Source organism: Mustela putorius, unplaced genomic scaffold, assembly GCF_011764305.1.
Source record: "Mustela putorius furo isolate JIRA1106 unplaced genomic scaffold, ASM1176430v1.1 tig00003962_pilon_pilon_pilon, whole genome shotgun sequence".
Taxonomy (NCBI): Eukaryota; Metazoa; Chordata; class Mammalia; order Carnivora; family Mustelidae; genus Mustela; species Mustela putorius.
In genome coordinates this window covers 1,133,850-1,151,823 of record NW_025422106.1, presented here as the reverse complement: position 1 = coordinate 1,151,823, position 17,974 = coordinate 1,133,850, and the positions used below count along the sequence as shown (strand labels likewise).

The 17,974-nt window shown below is 40.5% G+C and overlaps 1 protein-coding gene across 2 annotated transcripts in view; it reads right to left on the bottom strand.

Moving 5' to 3' along the window:
- The window catches only part of MED1 (mediator complex subunit 1), a 29,459-nt gene extending 14,485 nt beyond the window's left edge, over nucleotides 1-14,974 (bottom strand). The window contains exons 1-9 of one of the 2 annotated variants that reach the window (XM_004764667.3): nucleotides 14,730-14,974; nucleotides 12,120-12,226; nucleotides 7,340-7,418; nucleotides 4,793-4,847; nucleotides 4,559-4,691; nucleotides 3,836-3,864; nucleotides 1,294-1,365; nucleotides 788-862; nucleotides 235-308 (exon numbers count right to left, since the gene is read on the bottom strand). In XM_004764667.3, the coding sequence (XP_004764724.1) occupies nucleotides 235-308; nucleotides 788-862; nucleotides 1,294-1,365; nucleotides 3,836-3,864; nucleotides 4,559-4,691; nucleotides 4,793-4,847; nucleotides 7,340-7,418; nucleotides 12,120-12,226; nucleotides 14,730-14,754 (649 nt within the window). In that variant the 5' untranslated portion in view covers nucleotides 14,755-14,974. Of the gene's footprint in view, nucleotides 1-234; nucleotides 309-787; nucleotides 863-1,293; nucleotides 1,366-3,835; nucleotides 3,865-4,558; nucleotides 4,692-4,792; nucleotides 4,848-7,339; nucleotides 7,419-12,119; nucleotides 12,227-14,729 lie in introns of those variants that run through there. The other variant, XM_045069925.1, reaches the window with a different exon arrangement.
- Between the last annotated feature and the right edge of the window lie 3,000 nt (nucleotides 14,975-17,974).

The following is a 17,974-nucleotide window of genomic DNA, read 5'->3' as shown; positions in this document are numbered from 1 at the left end:
TAAAATGAAATTGGGATGATTGGGTGGCTCAGTTGGTTAAACGTCTGACTTTGGCTCTGGTCACGATTCCAGGACCCTGGGACTGAGTCCCCTCATTGGGCTTCCTGCTCAGTGGGCAGTCTGCTTCCCCTGCTGTCTGCTGCTCTCTCTGACTTGTACTCTCTCTGACAAATAAATAAATAAAATCTTTTATAAATAAATATTTTTCAAAGTAAGCAAAGTAGGATCACATACCCCCACTTCTTGGAGTAAGATAGCCAACACTTCCATGAAGAATCTTATCCAAGGGACCAGCATTGGTTGCCTTCCTGTGAGACAAATGATCTATGTTTGTTTGTATTAAAGCCGTGAAGGTATTAGTGCACAATGCCCTAATAAGAAGCTGTTAAAAGTCTTAGAATACTATCTTAATAAGTTGTTCTATAACTGGACGTATAACAATTATATTTCACTTTTAAGGTAAAGAGATTATTTACAAGTATAAATCAGTTTGTAATATGGTGAACAAAAATTACAACTAGACTATTACTTATCAGATGTGAGGCCGGGTTTGACAAGTCTTCAAATAAAACTGATGGAGTATCAACCAACAACTTAGACATACTGAGAAAATGAAATGCAATCATTTGGGAAGTAAAAGGAGATGGACAAGATATACGATATAGGTAAAATACATAATATTATGCAGCTGTAAGGTAATATAGTACCCTAGCAACCCCCTAGCTGAAGAGCTTTGAGAACAAAGTATCCCAGGGTCATATGGAATTGACACTTGAGCCCGTCTTACCAATACATAACTGCCATTTTAGATAGGTCCTGTTCTAAGGATTGGAGAGCCAGGTACATTTTAGTCTTCAGTTTGCTAGAACATAGATAAAGAGAACAAGAGTCAAACAGTTGAAAATTATATACCTACACATACATACAAACAAACATTAACATAGCCTAGAGGGCAATTCTGTTTGAAAGAGCCAGGCTAGTTAACAGAATCCCAGGTAGGTTAAAAATAAAAATGATGAGCCAGTTCCACAACTAATTACTTTTCAGCTTAAAAATCACTATGTTGAAGACATCTCAAGGATTTAGTCTCTTTTAGCATTATATCCATTAATACAGAAATTATTTACTTCAAATACCTTCAAAAGATATAAAGTTGGAAGCTATAGGTAGTCAGTATGAAAAGAAATCACAAATAAGATAGGGCAGAAGACTTGATAAATTTCCAAGCACAAAATGGTTTTACATCTATACTGATTTTTCCAACAAAAGCAAAAAAATTTTAAAAATACTTACTTGTCCCCTGGAAGGTTATAAAGATTAACAAGACCCTTAAGGTGCTTAGAAAATTCATCAAAATTTTTTTCCCTATAAGGAGTTCGGGGGAGAGGGAAGAGAATAAAACATACAATTACTACTCAATCTTAATGCAAAGCGTCAAAAATCATGGCTACCTAAAACTAATTTTAATAATTTGGTTTGCTCTTTTCTCCCCAAAGTTTTCTAGAGTCAATCAAAAGTAGCAAAAGAAAATGAAATGCTGGGATGCCTGGGTGGCTCAGTTGGTTGAGCGGCTGCCTTTGGCTTGGGTCATGATCCCAGCGCCCTGGGATTGAGTCGGGCTCCTTGCCCTGCGGGGAGCCTGCTTTTCCCTCTGCCACTCTGTCTGCCTGTGCTCTCTCTCTCTCTGACAAATAAATAAATAAAATCTTTAAAAAAAAAAAAAAGAAAATGAAATGCTTTCCTTTCTCTATCCCATTTATCTAGAGAAGGTACTTGTAAGCACTATAAAGACAGTCAAAAAGACCTACTAATTCATATGCTCCAATAATTCAATCCTAACCAATGAGACTTGGTTGAAATAAATCATTTTCTTTTCCCCTTATATGTAACTAAGATGACTGGATGTCATGAGGAAAACAAATTTTTGATTGGAAAGGAAATGGAAATAAATAAATAGGGAAGATAGAACACTTGCATGAATGTATTCGGCAACCTAAAAGCAGAGAGGAAAATGAACACCTGGAGAGAGGGAGGAGACCTAGAGTAAAGAAAATGAGTACTATGGAGGCAAACCACAAAATGTTCGTATGACTAGACCTGCTCCAGGAAAAAGAAACTACTACTTAGACCCCTCGCATCCTAGAACTCAATATTCAGGCTTGGATTCTTAGTCAATTGGGTTCTGTGGGCAGGCTCAGCAATCCAACACAACACAACTCAACAATTCTAATTCTCTGTATCTTTTTTCAAACTAAAAAAAAAGTCTCTTGAAAGCTAAATTGCCCTAACAGTGTCAGATATTTGGTCAGGCAAAAATTGAACACTTAGTGCCCAAAATACCCCCTATCTTAAAATCATTATCTATACCAAGTGACTAAAAATAGCATGTAAAGGCTAATATTATTTCTGAGCTTCCCACTTCAAAACATACTTACAAATTAACTTAAGAACACCACCAATTCATAAATTGGTGCCGTTTCCAACTTCAGATTAGAACCAGAAATATTGGCTTTCTGGACTATTCTGGCAACATACCTTTGCTAGACTTAACTGATTCAATGAACTCATAAAAGGGCTGTTTTTATGTTGCCAACTTTTAAAAAGTGGCTCAAATTTGGCACATTTGGCTATGAATACATCAAAATGATTACTGCAAAGGCCAAGTATAAAACTTCTTTCCTCAACATTAACATCTTAAGCCATCTCCAGGTAGTATCTAAAAACTTTGCTGTATTTAAGACATAAAATTGATATCATGACTTTCTCAAAATCCCAGAAAGTAAATTTCTACTCGACTTAAAAGGAAAGGATAGGGGTGCCTGGGTGGCTCAGTGGGTTAAAGCCTCTGCCTTTGGCTCAGGTCATGATCCCATGATCCTGGGATTGAGCCCCGCATCGGGCTCTCTGCTCGGCAGGGAGCCTGCTTCCTCCTCTCTCTCTCTCTGTCTGCCTGCCTCTCTGCCTACTTGTGATCTCTGTCAAATAAATAAATAAAAATCTTTAAAAGAAAAGGATAACCCAGGGGGAAATACCATCAACTACTAAGAAACTCTTGAAGTCTGGCACTTCTATGATGGGAGTTTATCACACATATACCTTAAACGTAAAACAATTTTTCTCAAAATGAAAAAGTTCTTTCCGTGGTATAAACTCAATTTTCTCAAAAGACTTCTCTGACTCAATAATTAGGTTCTATTTATTTTTGTTGCACACAGAATTCTTGAGGCTAGATCAGTAGTTTTCAACCCAAAGTGATTGTCCTCCAGGGAACATATGAAAATATTGACATATTTTTGATTGTCACGTCAGGAGATACTACTGGCAAATAGTGGGGAGAGATCAAGGACACAGTTAAACATCCTACAATGCACAGGGTAGCCCCCTAGAGCAAAGAGTTTTCCAATCCAAACTGTCAGTGCTACCAATGCTGAAAAACCCTGGGATAGATGGAGCAGGTTAAGAAGCCAAGGTAAGGGGCACCTGGGTGGCTCAGTGGATTAAGCCTCTGCCTTCGGCTCAGGTCATGATCTCAGGGTCCTGGGATGAAGCCCCCATTGGGTTCTCTGCTCAGTAAGGAAGACTGCTCCCCACCCCATGCCTGCCTCTCTGCCTACTTGTGATCTCTCTCTCTGCCAAATAAATAAATAAAAATCTTAAAAAAAAAAAAAAAAGAACCCAAGGTAAGTCAGTTCTGAAGGTGAACAAATACAGACTCTGAAAAATCCTGATCCAAGAAAATAAATATTTTCTTCAGAAGAGTAACTTCTGATAGGCCTCAAGACTAGCTATAAAGAAGAGCACTGTCAATATCAGAATATAAATGTCATTTACCTACCTTAGCTGCTGCACAAGTTCTGGACAGCTCTGAAATTAAAGAAATCATGTTAAAACTTTAAACTACTTTAAGGCGTCTGAAGACATCAAAAATTTTTCTTTTTTTTAAAGCACATGCTTTATAACAAAAACATTAAAACTACAGAAAATCCTTATATTAAGATATCAAAAAGCATCTCTTCCTACTTAGTAAACCATAGGGGTGGGGTGGGAAATTAAAGATCAAAATATATGATCTAGTTTATAAAGAAATCAACTTTCAATAGCTTGTTTAGAACATTAGGACCTCCTTTTAATGCCATCCTTAGGGTCCATATTCAACTGGTTACACACGTTAAACATTCATCTCTATTACAGGCTTTTTCAGAGACGTTAGTTATGTGTAAGATTATCTGTCCTTGATTATTAGCTTGTTGAGGACAGGAATTTTAAGGAACTTTGTATCCCCAGCACCTATTGTTCAACTGCGGCTCATGTTTGTTGATATGAAATGGAAAGCGTTCCTCTAGTGTCTCCACTTGTCAAAGCCTTTGGATGATGTCAGAGATGGACCCATGTTATTCTAAATTCTAGAGCTATGGGTATTATAGCCAATCACACCATCGCTACAGTGGCTCATGAAAAAATCTAAACCCAAGCTATTTCAAACCCCAACAATTCATTTTAAAATTAATGTCCCTAAGTAAACCCCCACAGATTCCAGTGAAATATCAACAACACATACCACAGGATTCTCCCCATGGTGAGCCACTTTTACATCACAAAGCTGTCCTGCAGGATCTAACTGCACTTCCACATAGAACATATCTGACGTGATGTAACATTCAGTGCCACTGGCACTGAGATGAGAGCCCAGTCTAGCAGGAACAAATCAAAACAAAAATTAATAGAAGACACAAATAAAGCCACCCAAAGTCAACACTAAGTTAAATACTTCTACCAAAGATAGACTACTTACCCATTCTGTCTTGCTATAGACTCTAAGCGGTCAGTCATTGCTGGTAAAGATGTTACTAGGAAAGGGTAAAAAAAGGGAAATCACCAAAATGCTCCAAATAACTTAAATTTTATTCTTCAAAGACTGAAACATCCTAAGGATTATATCCATCCCTCCAAGCCGTTACATTCAATAGTTCAAATGCTTATAATTTGTACAAGTTCATTAGTAAGACTCAGCTATGACCTAGGCAGTAATAAGGGTCAAAAAAAAAAAAAAGATCTATTTGAGGGGTGCCTGGCTGGCTCAGTTGGTAAAGCATGTGACTCTTGATCTTGGGGTAGTGAATTTGAGCCCCTTGTTGGGGGGGCTTATTTAAAAAAAGACCTCTATTTGAGAAAACTATTGGACCTTTCTCCTCTCCCTTCTGCATTGCTCATTTGGGATAAGTTATCTTTAACTTCAAAAAGACACATGTATCTGTTCACACTAGAGTAAGGAAGATTAACATCAAAACCAAACCAGCATTAAAACAAATATTCAAGGTTTGCCTGGGTGGCTGAGTGATTAAGTATCTGCCTGCCTTGGACTCAGGTCATGATCCTGAGGTCCTGGGATCGAGTCCCCCATTGGGCTCCTTGCTCAGGAGGAAGCCTGCTTCTCCCTCTGCCTGCCGCTCCTCCTGCTTATGCTCCCTCTCTCTCTGACAAATAAATAAATAAAATCTTTTTTGAAAAGTTAAAATATTCATAGCAGCATTATTCACTAAAGCCAAATGGTGGAAACAAACCAAACGTCCATTCAAGGATGAAATGAAGAAATAAAATGTATATACATAAAAATGTTATTTAGCTTTTTCAAAAAAGGAAATTCTGATACATGCCACAACATGTATGAACACTAAAGACAGTATGCTAACTGAAAAGCCAGTCACAAAAGGACAGATACTGTTTGATTCCACTTATATGAGGTATTCAAAGTAGACAAATTCTTTTTTTTTTTTTTTCAGAGTAGACAAATTCTTGAAGAAAGTAGAATGATGGTAATCAATGGCTGAGGAGAGGGAGAAAGAAGTTATTAATGAGTCCAGAGTTTCAGCTTGGGAAGATGAAAAAGTTCTGAAGATGGATAGCGGTGGTGATGGCTACACACAATGTGAATGTACTTAATGCCACTCAACTATAACTTAAAATGGTTAAAATGGTGAAGTTTATGTTATGTATATTTTACCACAATTTAAAAAAAAATACCAGCTTCTGCCTCTGTATACTATGGTCATTTCCACAGACTGGGAAGGGCTACCAGAGTTTTTCAACATTGAGACGCTGTGTTGAGATGGAAGAAGCAAATGTGGGATCCTCTAAATTCTGATGAACTAAACAAGGATTATTAACCATTAGAGAAGGAACTGTTAGAAGGGGCAATGAAGGCTGTAGGAACCCACTCTCAGACTCGAGATTTCAAAGGAAACCCAAGGGGGGAAAAAAACAATATTCAACTGAATCAGGTTCATTCGTGATGGATCAGAGTAAAATCGGTTTTTAATTTTTTCCCTGAAAATACACAGAACTAGTATGAATATTCAAGCTCATGATTTAAATTTTATTTCCTTCCCTGAAAACACTGTCCATAAACAATGTAAAACTCTTTTATTAGAGTTGAAATGTCCATCTTCTTACCGAGTTAATTAAAAGAGAACATGTGAAGGAAAAAAAGAACTTTTCCCTGCTATCTTATAAAGCATCATTAACTTTTGAATCTCTACCAGCCTCCAAGATGGATCAAAAATAAATCTTTTGGGGCACCTGGTGGCTCAGTGGGTTAAAGCCTCTGCCTTCGGCTCGGGTCATGATCCCAGCATCCTGGGATCTAGCCCCACATCGGGCTCTCTGCTCAGAGGGGAGCCTGCTTGCCCTGCTCTCTCTGCCTGCCGCTCTGCCTACTTGTGATCTCTGTCAAATAAATAAATAAAATCTTAAAAAAAAAAAAAAAATCTTTCAAAAGTTCAGGTAAGAGGGCGCCTGGGTGGCTCAGTTCGTTAAGCAGCTGCCTTCGGCTCAGGTCATGATCCCAGGATCCTGGGATGCAGTCCCGCATCGGGCTCCTTGCTCGTCAGGGAGTCTGCTTCTCTCGCTGCCTCTACCTCTCTGCCTGCTTGTGTGTACTCTCTCTCTGGCAAATAATTAAAATATTTTTTTAAAAAGTTCAGGGAAGGGGCGCCTGGTTGGTTAAGCCACTGCCTTTGGCTCAGGTCGTGATCCCGGAGTCCTGGGATCAAGTGCCGCATCAGGCTCCAGCTCTGCAGGGAGTCTGCTTCTCCCTCTGACCTTCTCCCTCCTCATGCTCTCTCTCACTCTCTCTCAAATAAATAGAATCTTTAAAAAAAAAAAGTTCAGGTAAGAGCTAATCTCAACTCCATAGTGAAAGCAAGGGTAATACCTAACATAGAAAGTTGATCTATCTCAACTTACTTTTCTTCTATTAAGTATAAAACAATCTTTTTATATTGGACATTTTAAGAGAGCATATTTCAAAAATATATTTCAAAGCATATTTCGTATTACAAACCTTTGAGAGCTTTCTGCAAAGTCTCCAAACAGCTGACCAAATGTTGGTGCCCTCCAGAACTCATCACAACCCTCTTCTCCTGTTAAGAAAACACTTGAGGTAGAAATTAACGAAGTCAACAGTGTTTCAGGTAAATGTACTTCTCCTAGTAGTAATGTTTAAGGATAATCCATAGACCAAATGCTATAGTCTATATACTCTATATACTCAAGATAATCTATAGACCTCTTTTACTCTATCCATTCATCCACAAAGAAAAGTTCATAAACATGGATACTTCCATATCCATATATATGAAGGTAGAAAAAGGTATGCCCAGACCTTATTTTAGATTAGGAAGAATCAAAAATTAGGAAGAATAGGGACGCCTGGGTGGCTCAGCTGGTTAAGCAGCTGCCTTCGGCTCAGGTCATGATCCCAGCATCCTGGGATCGAGTCCCGCATTGGGCTCCTTGCTCTGCAGGGAGCCTGCTTCTCCCTCTGCCACTCTGTCTGCCTGTGCTCACTCTCTCTCTCCCTGACAAATAAATAAATAAAATCTTCAAAAATTAGGAAGAATCAAATATAATAAATGAGATCAGCCTCCTGCAAAAGTAACTACATCCTTAGTTTAGTCAGTTAAATGACGTGGATCAGGATATTTGGAAATTCCCGAATCTAACAAGGTGATTCACATGTAATCTAATAAAACCAGACCTCAGTAAAATTAGACTGACTCTAAGAAACAAAATGTGTAGTCTAGAAAAAGGGACTCCCAAAGAGCAAAAGATTTGACAGTTTTTCTAAACCTATCCAAAGAAGTTTCTCTCTGCACAACATTCCAGTCCCTAAAAATGTGAAAAGTTTTATGATACAATAGTTTTTCAGGCTTTTCTATGCCCTAAATCCATCTCTTTGTTCTCATTCCATCTTCATAAAACAAACATCTGATGAATTAATAACAGGGCTTCCCTTGTACCTTGAATAGATAAGGGGTTGCTCTGGACAGTGAATACCAATATTTTGTTAAGTGGAAAGATACTAATAAATGGACAATCTGATTTCCATTTTAGTCTACTGACATTTTGTTATTATGACAATTGTTGAAAACTTCCAAAATCTCAATACACCAATAAAATTAGGTATCTGAGGGGCACCTGGGTAGCTCAGTGGGTTAAAGCCTCTGCCTGCAGTTCAGGTCATGATCCCAAGGTCCTGGGATCGAGCCCCACATCGGGTTCTCTGCTCAGTGGGGAGCCTGCTTCCCTTCCTCTCTCTCTGCCTGCCTCTCTGCCTACTTCTGATCTCTGTCTGTCAAATAAATAAATAAAATCTTAAAAAAAAAAAAAAAATTAGGTGGGGCGCCTGGGTGGCTCAGTGGGTTAAAGCCTCTGCCTTCAGCTCAAGTCATGATCCCAGGGTCTTGGGATCGAGCCCCGCATTGCGCTCTCTGCTTGGCAGGGAGCCTGCTTCCTCTCTCTCTCTCTCTGCCTGCCTCTCTGCCTACTTGTGGTCTCTGTCAAATAAATAAAATCTTTAAAAAAAAAAAGTATTAAAAAAAATTAGGTATCTGAATATGCAAAGTGAGTAGACAGCGGAAGCTATGGTAACCAAACCAGACACTGGTTCCCCATGAGAGGATTTTAGGAACCACCTAGAATTCCTCTATCTCATAATGTCTCTCTAATGACAATATCATTTACAGACCGTATTTCAAAGTAGAATATGGCTACCTGGTAGTATAAAAATGACAACCTCTGAATCCCCAGACTAGAAAAACCGCCATTCTTTTATTTAAGGCATTAAACAAAATAATACAAACAAAAAGCCACATTGTATGTACATAATCCTCAGCCAGAAGATACATATACATTTCTCAAATTTACAGTTACAGAAATCTTTTATATTTTTTTAAGGATTTTTATTTATTTGACAGAGAGAGAGAGAGAGCATGCACACGCACAAGCAGGGGGAGCAGCAAGTAGAGGGAGAGGGAGAAGGAAGCCTGACATGTGGCTCAATCCTGGGATCATGAGCTGAGCTAAAGGCAGATGCTCACCCCATAGAGCTACCCAAGCACTCCTACAGAAATCTTTTGGCAACACAAACTATAATATCCATTATTTCACTTGATTCTTACAACAAAACTATGTGGAAAAGTAAACGGTACTGCGCCTCTACTTTTCAGATGAGGAAACTCAGAGTGTCAATAATTTGTTCACATAGGTAGTTAAAGTCACACAGGTAGTAAATACCTCAAATATAGGCCTTTTGACAGCAAATTTAGTTCTTTTGCTAGGGCTATACTGATATGATCATTTTAAACACTAATAAATCTACTAAACTTAACTTACTCCAGATCCAAAGTAAGATTTGGTAGGGAGGAGGGGGCACTTTCATTGAAGTGTAAAATATGTATAAAAAAGTATATGAATTTTAAGTGAAGAACTCCATGAATATCACAAAGTGAACACATCCATATAAGCATCGCCCAGGTCAAATCATAGAAGTAAAGTTTTCCAGGGCACCTGGATGGCTCAGTGGGTTGAGCCTCTACCTTCAGCTCAGGTCATGATCTCAGGGTCCTGGGATCAAGCCCCTCATCAGGCTCTCTGCTCAGTGGGGAGCCTGCTTCCCCCGCCCCCCACCCCGCCTGCCTCTCTGCCTACTTGTAATTCTCTCTCTCTATCAAATAAATAAATAAAATCTTTAAAAAAAAAAAAAAAGGAAGTAAAGTTTTCCTACATCATTTGACTACCACTGGACTCATATGGATGAACTTTTTTTTTTTTTTTTTTAAAGATTTTATTTATTTATTTGACAGAGAGAAATCACAAGTAGATGGAGAGGCAGGCAGAGAGAGAGAGGGAAGCAGGCTTCCTGCTGAGCAAGGAGTCCAATGTGGGGCTCGATCCCAGGACCCTGAGATCATGACCTGAGCCAAAGGCAGCAGCTCAACCCGCTGAGCCACCCAGGCGCCCTTGGATGAACTTTTAATAGCCAGTCCCTACACCATCTTCCACTTAACTTTCATGTAAGAGCTCCCCATAATGGTAAATGACTCAAGAAGTAGTACTATAGAGGAAAAGTTAGAGTGAACAGGTGAAGCTAATTAAGAATCAACTGCAGGGGCGACTGGGTGGCTCAGTGGGTTAAGACGCTGCCTTCAGCTCAGGTCATGATCTCAGGGTCCTGGGATCAAGTCCCGCATTGGGCTCTCTGCTCAGCAGGGAGCCTGCTTCTCTCTCTCTCTCTCTCTCTGCCTGCCTCTCCATCTACTTGTGATTTCTCTCTGTCAAATAAATAAATAAAATTAAAAAAAAAAAAAAGAATCAACTGCAAACTCTAGGGGTGCCTGGGTGGTCCAGTCAGTTAAGCATCCAACTCTTGCTTTTAGGTTAGATCATGATCTCAGTGAGATAAAGCCCAGCACAGAGCCTGCTTAAGACTATCTTTCCCGGGGCACCTGGGTGGCTCAGTGGGTTAAGCCTCTGCCTTCGGCTCCCGTCATGATCTCAGGGTCTTGGGATCAAGCCCTGCATCAGGCTCCCTGCTCAGCGGGGAGCCTGCTTCCCCCTCTCTCTCTCTGCCTGCCTCTCTGCCTACTTGTGATCTCTGTCAAATAAATAAAATCTTAAAAAAAAAAAACCTCTCTTTCCCTATACCTTTGCCCCTCCACTCTCCCCGTGCTCACAAGCTCTCTAAACTAAATAAATCCGTTTTTTTTGTTTTTGTTTTTGTTTTTGTTTTAATCCACTCCAAGGCACCTGCGTGGCTCAGTTGGTTAAGCGTCTGCCTTTGGCTTAGGTCATGAACCCAGGGTCCTAGGATCCAGACCCACAACAGGCTCCCTGCTCAGCAGAGAGCTTGCTTCTCTCTCTCCCTCTGTTGCTCCCCTAGCTTATGCAGCTCCCCTCCACCAAATAAATAGAATCTTAAAAAAAAAAAAAATCAATTGCAAACTCTTATTAGTAGTACAGATACAATGAAATCACCATCTCATTAGAATCAAGTGGCTGAGGGGCACCTGGGTGGCTCGGTGGGTTAAGCCGCTGCGTTCGGCTCGGGTCATGATCTCAGGGTCATGGGATCGAGTCCCGCATCGGGCTTCCTGCTCAGCAGGGAGCCTGCTTCCCTCTCTCTCTCTCTCTGCCTGCCTCTCTGTCTACTGTGATCTCTCTCTGTCAAATAAATAAATAAAATCTTAAAAAAAAAAAAAAAAAAAAAAAAGAATCAAGTGGCTGAGGGCACCTGAAAGGCTCAGTCAGTTAAGCGTCTGACTCTTGATTTCAGCTCAGGTCATGATCTCAGGGTCATAAAATCGAGCCCTACAGGGGTGGGTGAGCCCCACAGGGGTGAGCCTGGGTGACTCAGTGAGTCAAGCCTCTGCCTGTGGCTCAGGTCATGATCTCAGGGTCCTGGGATGGAGCCCCCATTGGGAATCTCTGCTCAGCAGGGAGCCTGCTTCCCTCTCTCTCTCTGCCTGCCTCTCTGCCTACCTGTGATCTCTCTCCGTGTCAAATAAATGAATAAAGTCTTAAAAAAAAAAAAAAAATCAAGCCCCACATCAGACTCCATACTGGGCACAGAGCATGCCTGAGATTCTCTCTTTCCCTCTCTCTCTGAAACTCCCACCTTCGCACCGCCCTGCCCTCTCACGGTATCACACTCACTCTTAAACAAATAAACAAAAAACTGAGGACATACTATAATAACTAATCTGGAAAAAATCTACACAGGGAGCTTAGCTTATTAAGTAATTATCTAAGCATGACACTTTATCCACCAGCGTAATCCTCACCATGACTTGACGCACAAGCTTAATGGTTTCACTCCAAGGTCTATTTTGGTTAAATTTTGCATGGAGACGTTCCAAGAGAGAACTCATCTTACTCAGCTTCTCCGACTCTACGATATAAATCAGAAAACAGCATTAGAAATTCTTCTTTCAAGACCCTTCACAATTCTACTTGCAAAAAAACCCCACATACTTCATCCTGGTAACAAACTCAGTGAAAATATTTTTTAATGTCATTTACTTCAAAATATACAAATACTTTAGTTTTAATAACAAGAAGACACAGAAATTGGGGTCTAATCAAATGAACACTACAAAATATAACTGATTTCTATTCAGTTCTTTTAATGAAAGCCAAAAAAAGAACCACTTCTAATTATGTTTCAGGATTAAGACTACATTTAGTGACAAAATCATTACATGATAATGCATGAAATCCCTTGCATGATATATGTAGAGCATATATCTGAACGTGGCCTTCCAATAGTTATTTGGTTTTCAATATGAAATACAGACTTTCTTAATTTTTTAACATAATTCTAAGAGATCAGTGTATAAGTATTATCAAGAAAACAGGCTGTAGGGGGCCTGGGTGGCTCAGTCGTTAAGCGTCTGCCTTCGGTTCAGGTGATGATCCCAGGGTCCGGGGATGGAGCCCCGCCATTCGGCTCCCTGCTCAGCGGGAAGCTGCTTCTCCCTCTCCCATGCCCCCTGGTTGTATTCCCTCTCTTGCAGTCTGTCAAATAAATAAATAAAATCTAAGAAAGAAAGAGTGACAGAAAGGAAGAATGAGAGAAAGAAAGAGAACAGGCTATATTTGCCATTTTAATTTTTCCAGTTTGAAATCAAACTAGAACTATATGGATACGGAATATGTCAATGACTAAAAGATGAGTTTCCAGCAGAGGTTAGAGAAAGGTAGAAAAGTCCTCAGTTTCCTGGACTGAACAACCCTTGTGCTCTCCAGCCCTCCTAATTTTTATTTCTGAATTATAATTTTCATTACTGAAATTTAGTTGATTTTTTTATTTTTGAATTTGTATTACTTTATTGAATTAGTTTTAATTAAAATTTTTACTTTTGAAATACAGTTGATCCTTCCTCTAATTCTTATACTTCTTAGTATAAATGAGAACCTGTTCTAGAGACCACTGGCAATAAAAAAAAAAAAAAAAATACCCCTGAGATGGTATCTGTGAGGAGGTGTGCATATGTTAAAGTGGAAATAACCATCACAGAAAGCAAAAATGAGATACGGTGTTAAAAACAGACACATTACAATTGAAATGCAAAAAAGGAAAAGTTCAGTATCAGTCCTGGGGATATTACAGAAAAGATGACTGGTGATGTTGGCATTGAAAGATGAATAGAGGGGCGCCTGGGTGGCTCAGTGGGTTAAAGCCTCTGCTTTCGGCTCAGGTCATGGTCCCAGGGTCCTGGGACAGAGCCCCACATCGGGCTCTCTGCTCAGCGAAGAGCCTGCTTCCCTCTCTCTCTGCCTGCCTCTCTGCCTACTTGTGATCTCTATCTGTCAAATAAATAAAATCTTAAAAAAAGAAAGAAAGAAAGATGAATAGAATATCAGCAATCACAGTCAAGGTAGTGACATTTTCTAAATCAAGATTCAAATTCCTTCTTCCAATGTCCTCATCTTCTGGAAAATCAGTTTGGAGGCTGTTTCAGCCAGCTTACGGTTTGGACACATTGCTGACAATTCCACTTTCAAGACTCACTCACTCAAGCATTATTTTATATGTTGGGGATATTGGGAATACAGTAATGGGCAAATTAGACAAAATTTCTGCCTCATCCAGTTTCCATTTTACACTCACCAATCCCGCGCACCCAAGGAGTAAACCTTTCTTCTTCCTCTCCTTTAAAATATACTCCCCACCCCCCTTTTCCTCAAAAAGCCTGATGATAGTTACTTTACACGAATGCTCTATCACTTTTTGTGCCAGGGACTACACAATGATGAGTAAGGCAAGCTCCCTGATCTAACAAAGCTGAAAGTGGAGAAGACCGATGGGTAAACATTAATACAGTGATCCTTATTTACAGATCTATATCCAAAATGCTAAGGAAGCATTTAAGAGTGTAGAACTTCAGAGAATCTAAGTAAGGTTCCACAGAAAAGTTGTGAGTTAGTACAGCCACTGAAAGGATGAAAAGCAACGCATTTTACAAATATACAGTGTGATACAAGATCTGAACATTGTGACATTCTATGAAACTAGTGGGTTTTAAAATCACGAGATCCTAATAATTTCACTCATACCAAAACACCCTCTAATACTTGACACCTACGAGGTGTAAGCAAGTTTTAGATTCATTCGCCTGGTCTTCCATCAACTTTAGGCTAAAAATTTCCTGAGGCCCAACTGATTGTCCCTAGCTAAGCAGGAAACCTTCACAGAACTTGAGAGCCCCCATCACACCAAAGTCAGAGCCCTCGATCACCAAAGAAGGCACAGTCAGAAGCTATCCCGCCTCCTGGACTCCACGACCTCGTGAGCGTTGCCCTCGCGGAAGCATCGGCTCCCCCAGCTCTTCTCACAGATTGGCTCCCCCAAGCTGTGTCCCGCCCCCTGCTTTCCCCCTCAAGTCACTCACCCTCGGTTTCCCCCTGAGCCTTCATCCTGACGGTGGGGAGGTACTGAGTCCTACACAAGAGGATAAGCCCTTCCCCACCACTAACGAGGGAACCAAGTTGGTTCGGGCTCCCGGGACGCAGGGCACAAGCCGTCCCCACTCTTCCCGGGAAGGCTCAGTCTGAAGTCCCCGGCGGCAAGAAGAGAAGGGTGCTCCCGGCCGCCGCCATCTTCCCAACGGAACTTCCCAAATATCGCGAGATTAACCGTGATCCTGCGAGACATAGGAAAAAGGCTGGGCACCAAAATATCGCGAAAAATAGTGAATGCGGTGCTTCTCGCGAGATTTTTCCGATCACGCCTTTCCTTAGCTCTCGGTTGTTTCAAGACATTGCATCTAGATATGGTACTTGATGTCCGTAGGCGCTTTACTCTTCTTCGGAATGGCAAAGGAGTTTGTAAATTAAAATCCCGGCATCTCTTTACTGAAGGACTAGTTATTGGTATCAGATATGTTTTATTAAAGATAATATGCTTTCTTGAGATACTAGATGGAAAAACTAAAATGATACTGGCTCTTTGTAACCCGACGTTCCAAACCAGCCCAATTCACTTAATTCCCATTTCCTAATTTTTTAATCAAACTTCAGAAATATTTCTCACACAATGCCAATTTTTTTTTTTTGAAGATTTGGGAGATTTGGTATTAGGATTACTTTTGGATTAAGGTAAACTTGTAGCAGTTAGGGGCATCAGATGGTTTTAATTATATACCAAGGTGTATCACAATTGGTAGTGTCCCTATTTTGTAATCACAGTAAAAAAAAAATCAATTTAGTTTGTACTTCACAGTACGATTTTCCGTAAATCCACACAAGGAGAAATCTGGAGTAATACTGAGAAGTTTGTCGTCACTGCAACTGAAGAAGCTGGCTAAGATACAAAGCTAGTATTCGGTGAAAGTTCTTAACATAGTCAAGTCTTGTTCGGTTTTGTTTTAATGTTCTTTTTCCAAACGTCTTTGAAAATAGCTGCGATGAAGTTGGATTTTACCTAGTTCCCTGCAGTGATATTAAGTGGTGGATCTCTACTGACTCTTCAGTCTCAGACTTGCCACATTTCAAAAATGTTATTCAAATACATTCCAAAAATATTTCAGCAGATAACAACAGATCAGGTGAGCAAGCACAGCACTGTAAATTTAATAGCAAATCTTTTAAGTGTCTGGGAACATGTTTACTACCACAGAGATATCTATAACCGTGCTCCTTGAAAGTAGGATTTGAAAATTTTATTTATTACCTTTTCCTCTTTATCCTCATTCCCGTTAGTCACCATGTAGTGGGGTTCTTAGGGCAGGATTTGACCTTCATTTCTGAATCCCCACTGCCTACCTACAACTGTACTTGGGCCCAGTAGACAAATATTTTACTGGGCTTACAAACCTTGCTAGACCCCACCTCCTTTTCCGTTGTCAGTCCCCAGCCATGCTAGCCTCCTTTCTCATGCAGAAAATTCCTGCACTCTGGGCACCTGGGTGGCTCAGTTGGTTCAGTATCTGCCTTGACCCAGGTCATGATCTCAGAGTCCTTAGGTCAAGCTCTGCATTGGGCTCCCTGCTCAGTGGGGTGCCTGCTTCTCCCTCTCCTTCTGCTCCTGCCCCTGCTTGTGCTCTCTTGTTTTCTCTCTCTGTCAAATAAATAAAATCTTTAAAGAAAGAAAAGAAAATCCCTGCACTATTTTCTCTCCCAGTGTGTTTGAACAGGACTTCTTTTTCCTTTTTAAGATTTTATTTATTTATTTGACAGGCAGAGATCACAAGTAGGCAGAGAAGCAGGCAAAGACAGAGGAGAAAGCAGGCTCCCTGCCGAGCAGAGAGCCGGATGTGGGGGGCTCGATCCCAGGACTCTGGGATCATGACCTGAGCCGAAGGCAGAGGCTTTCACCCACTGAGCCACCCAGGCGCCCCTGAACAGGACTTTTTAAGTGCTATAAGAAACTTACCTCCAACTGACCCCTTCATGTCACTAAGGTCTTCTTATTCAGATGTCAATTGTCTTCCTCTAGACTAGAGAAGCCTTCTCTAGCCCCTGACTTATCAAGTCCTCTGTTACATTAGTTCAAGCCTCTCTCTTTTTTTTTAAGATGGTATTTATTTATATGAGAGAGAGAGAATATATGTGCCTGCGTGTGCAAGGTTGGGGGAGAGGCAGAGGGAGAAAGAAAGAATCTCCAGCAGACCCCAAACTGAGCGCAGAGCCGAATGTAGGGCTGGATCTCACAACCCCGAGATCATGACCTGAGCCTAAATCAAGACTCCAATGCTTAACTGACTGAGCCACCCAGGTGCCCCTCAAACTTCTCTTTAATAGCACTTTCGCCATTTAAATGTATTAAGTACATGATGGTTCAATGCCTATCTTCCCTGTTAGATTGCTACCTCCAGGGGTGCCTGGGTGGCTCAGTGGGTTAAGCCTCTGCCTTTGGCTCAGGTTATGATCTCAGAGTCCTGGGATCGAGTCCCGCATTGGGCTCCAGCAGGGAGCCTGCTTCCCCCCTCTCTCTGCCTGTCTCTCTGCCTACTTGTGATCTCTCTCTCTCTGTCAAATAAATAAATAAATCTTTAAAAGAAAAAAAGAAAAAAGATTGCTACCTCCAGGAAGGTTTAACCTGGTCCACTTCTTAGAATACTGTCTAATAACATTGCCTAGCCCAGCCCCTACATGTCAGAGAGTGCATATTATTGGGATAAATTGATAGGGTTGCTGGATAAAATACAGAACACTTGGTTAAATATGAATTTCAGATAATCAATAAATACTCTTAATATAAAAATGTGTTCCAGGGACACTTGAGTGGCTCAGTCAGTTTAGCATCCACCTTCAGCTCAGGTCATGATCCTGGGGTTCTGGGATTGAGCCCCACATCGGACTGTCTGCTTCTCCCTCTGCCTCTGCCCCTCATCCAGTTTGTGTTTACTAGCTCTCCATCTCTCTTGCTTGCTACCTCTCAAATAAATAAATAAAATATTTTTTTAAAAGTGTGTTCCAAATATTATATAATGTAAATCTAGCAACCTTAAAATTGAGGTACAGAGAGCATTTTATCCAAGTGAGAATATTCAAAGATAATTCATATTTATTTTTTAAAAGATTTTATTTATTTATCTGAAATAGAAAGATAGCAAGAGAGAGGACACAAGCAGGGAGAGTGGGAAAGGGAGAAACAGGCTTCCTGCTGAGCAGGGAGCCTGATGCGGGGGCTCCC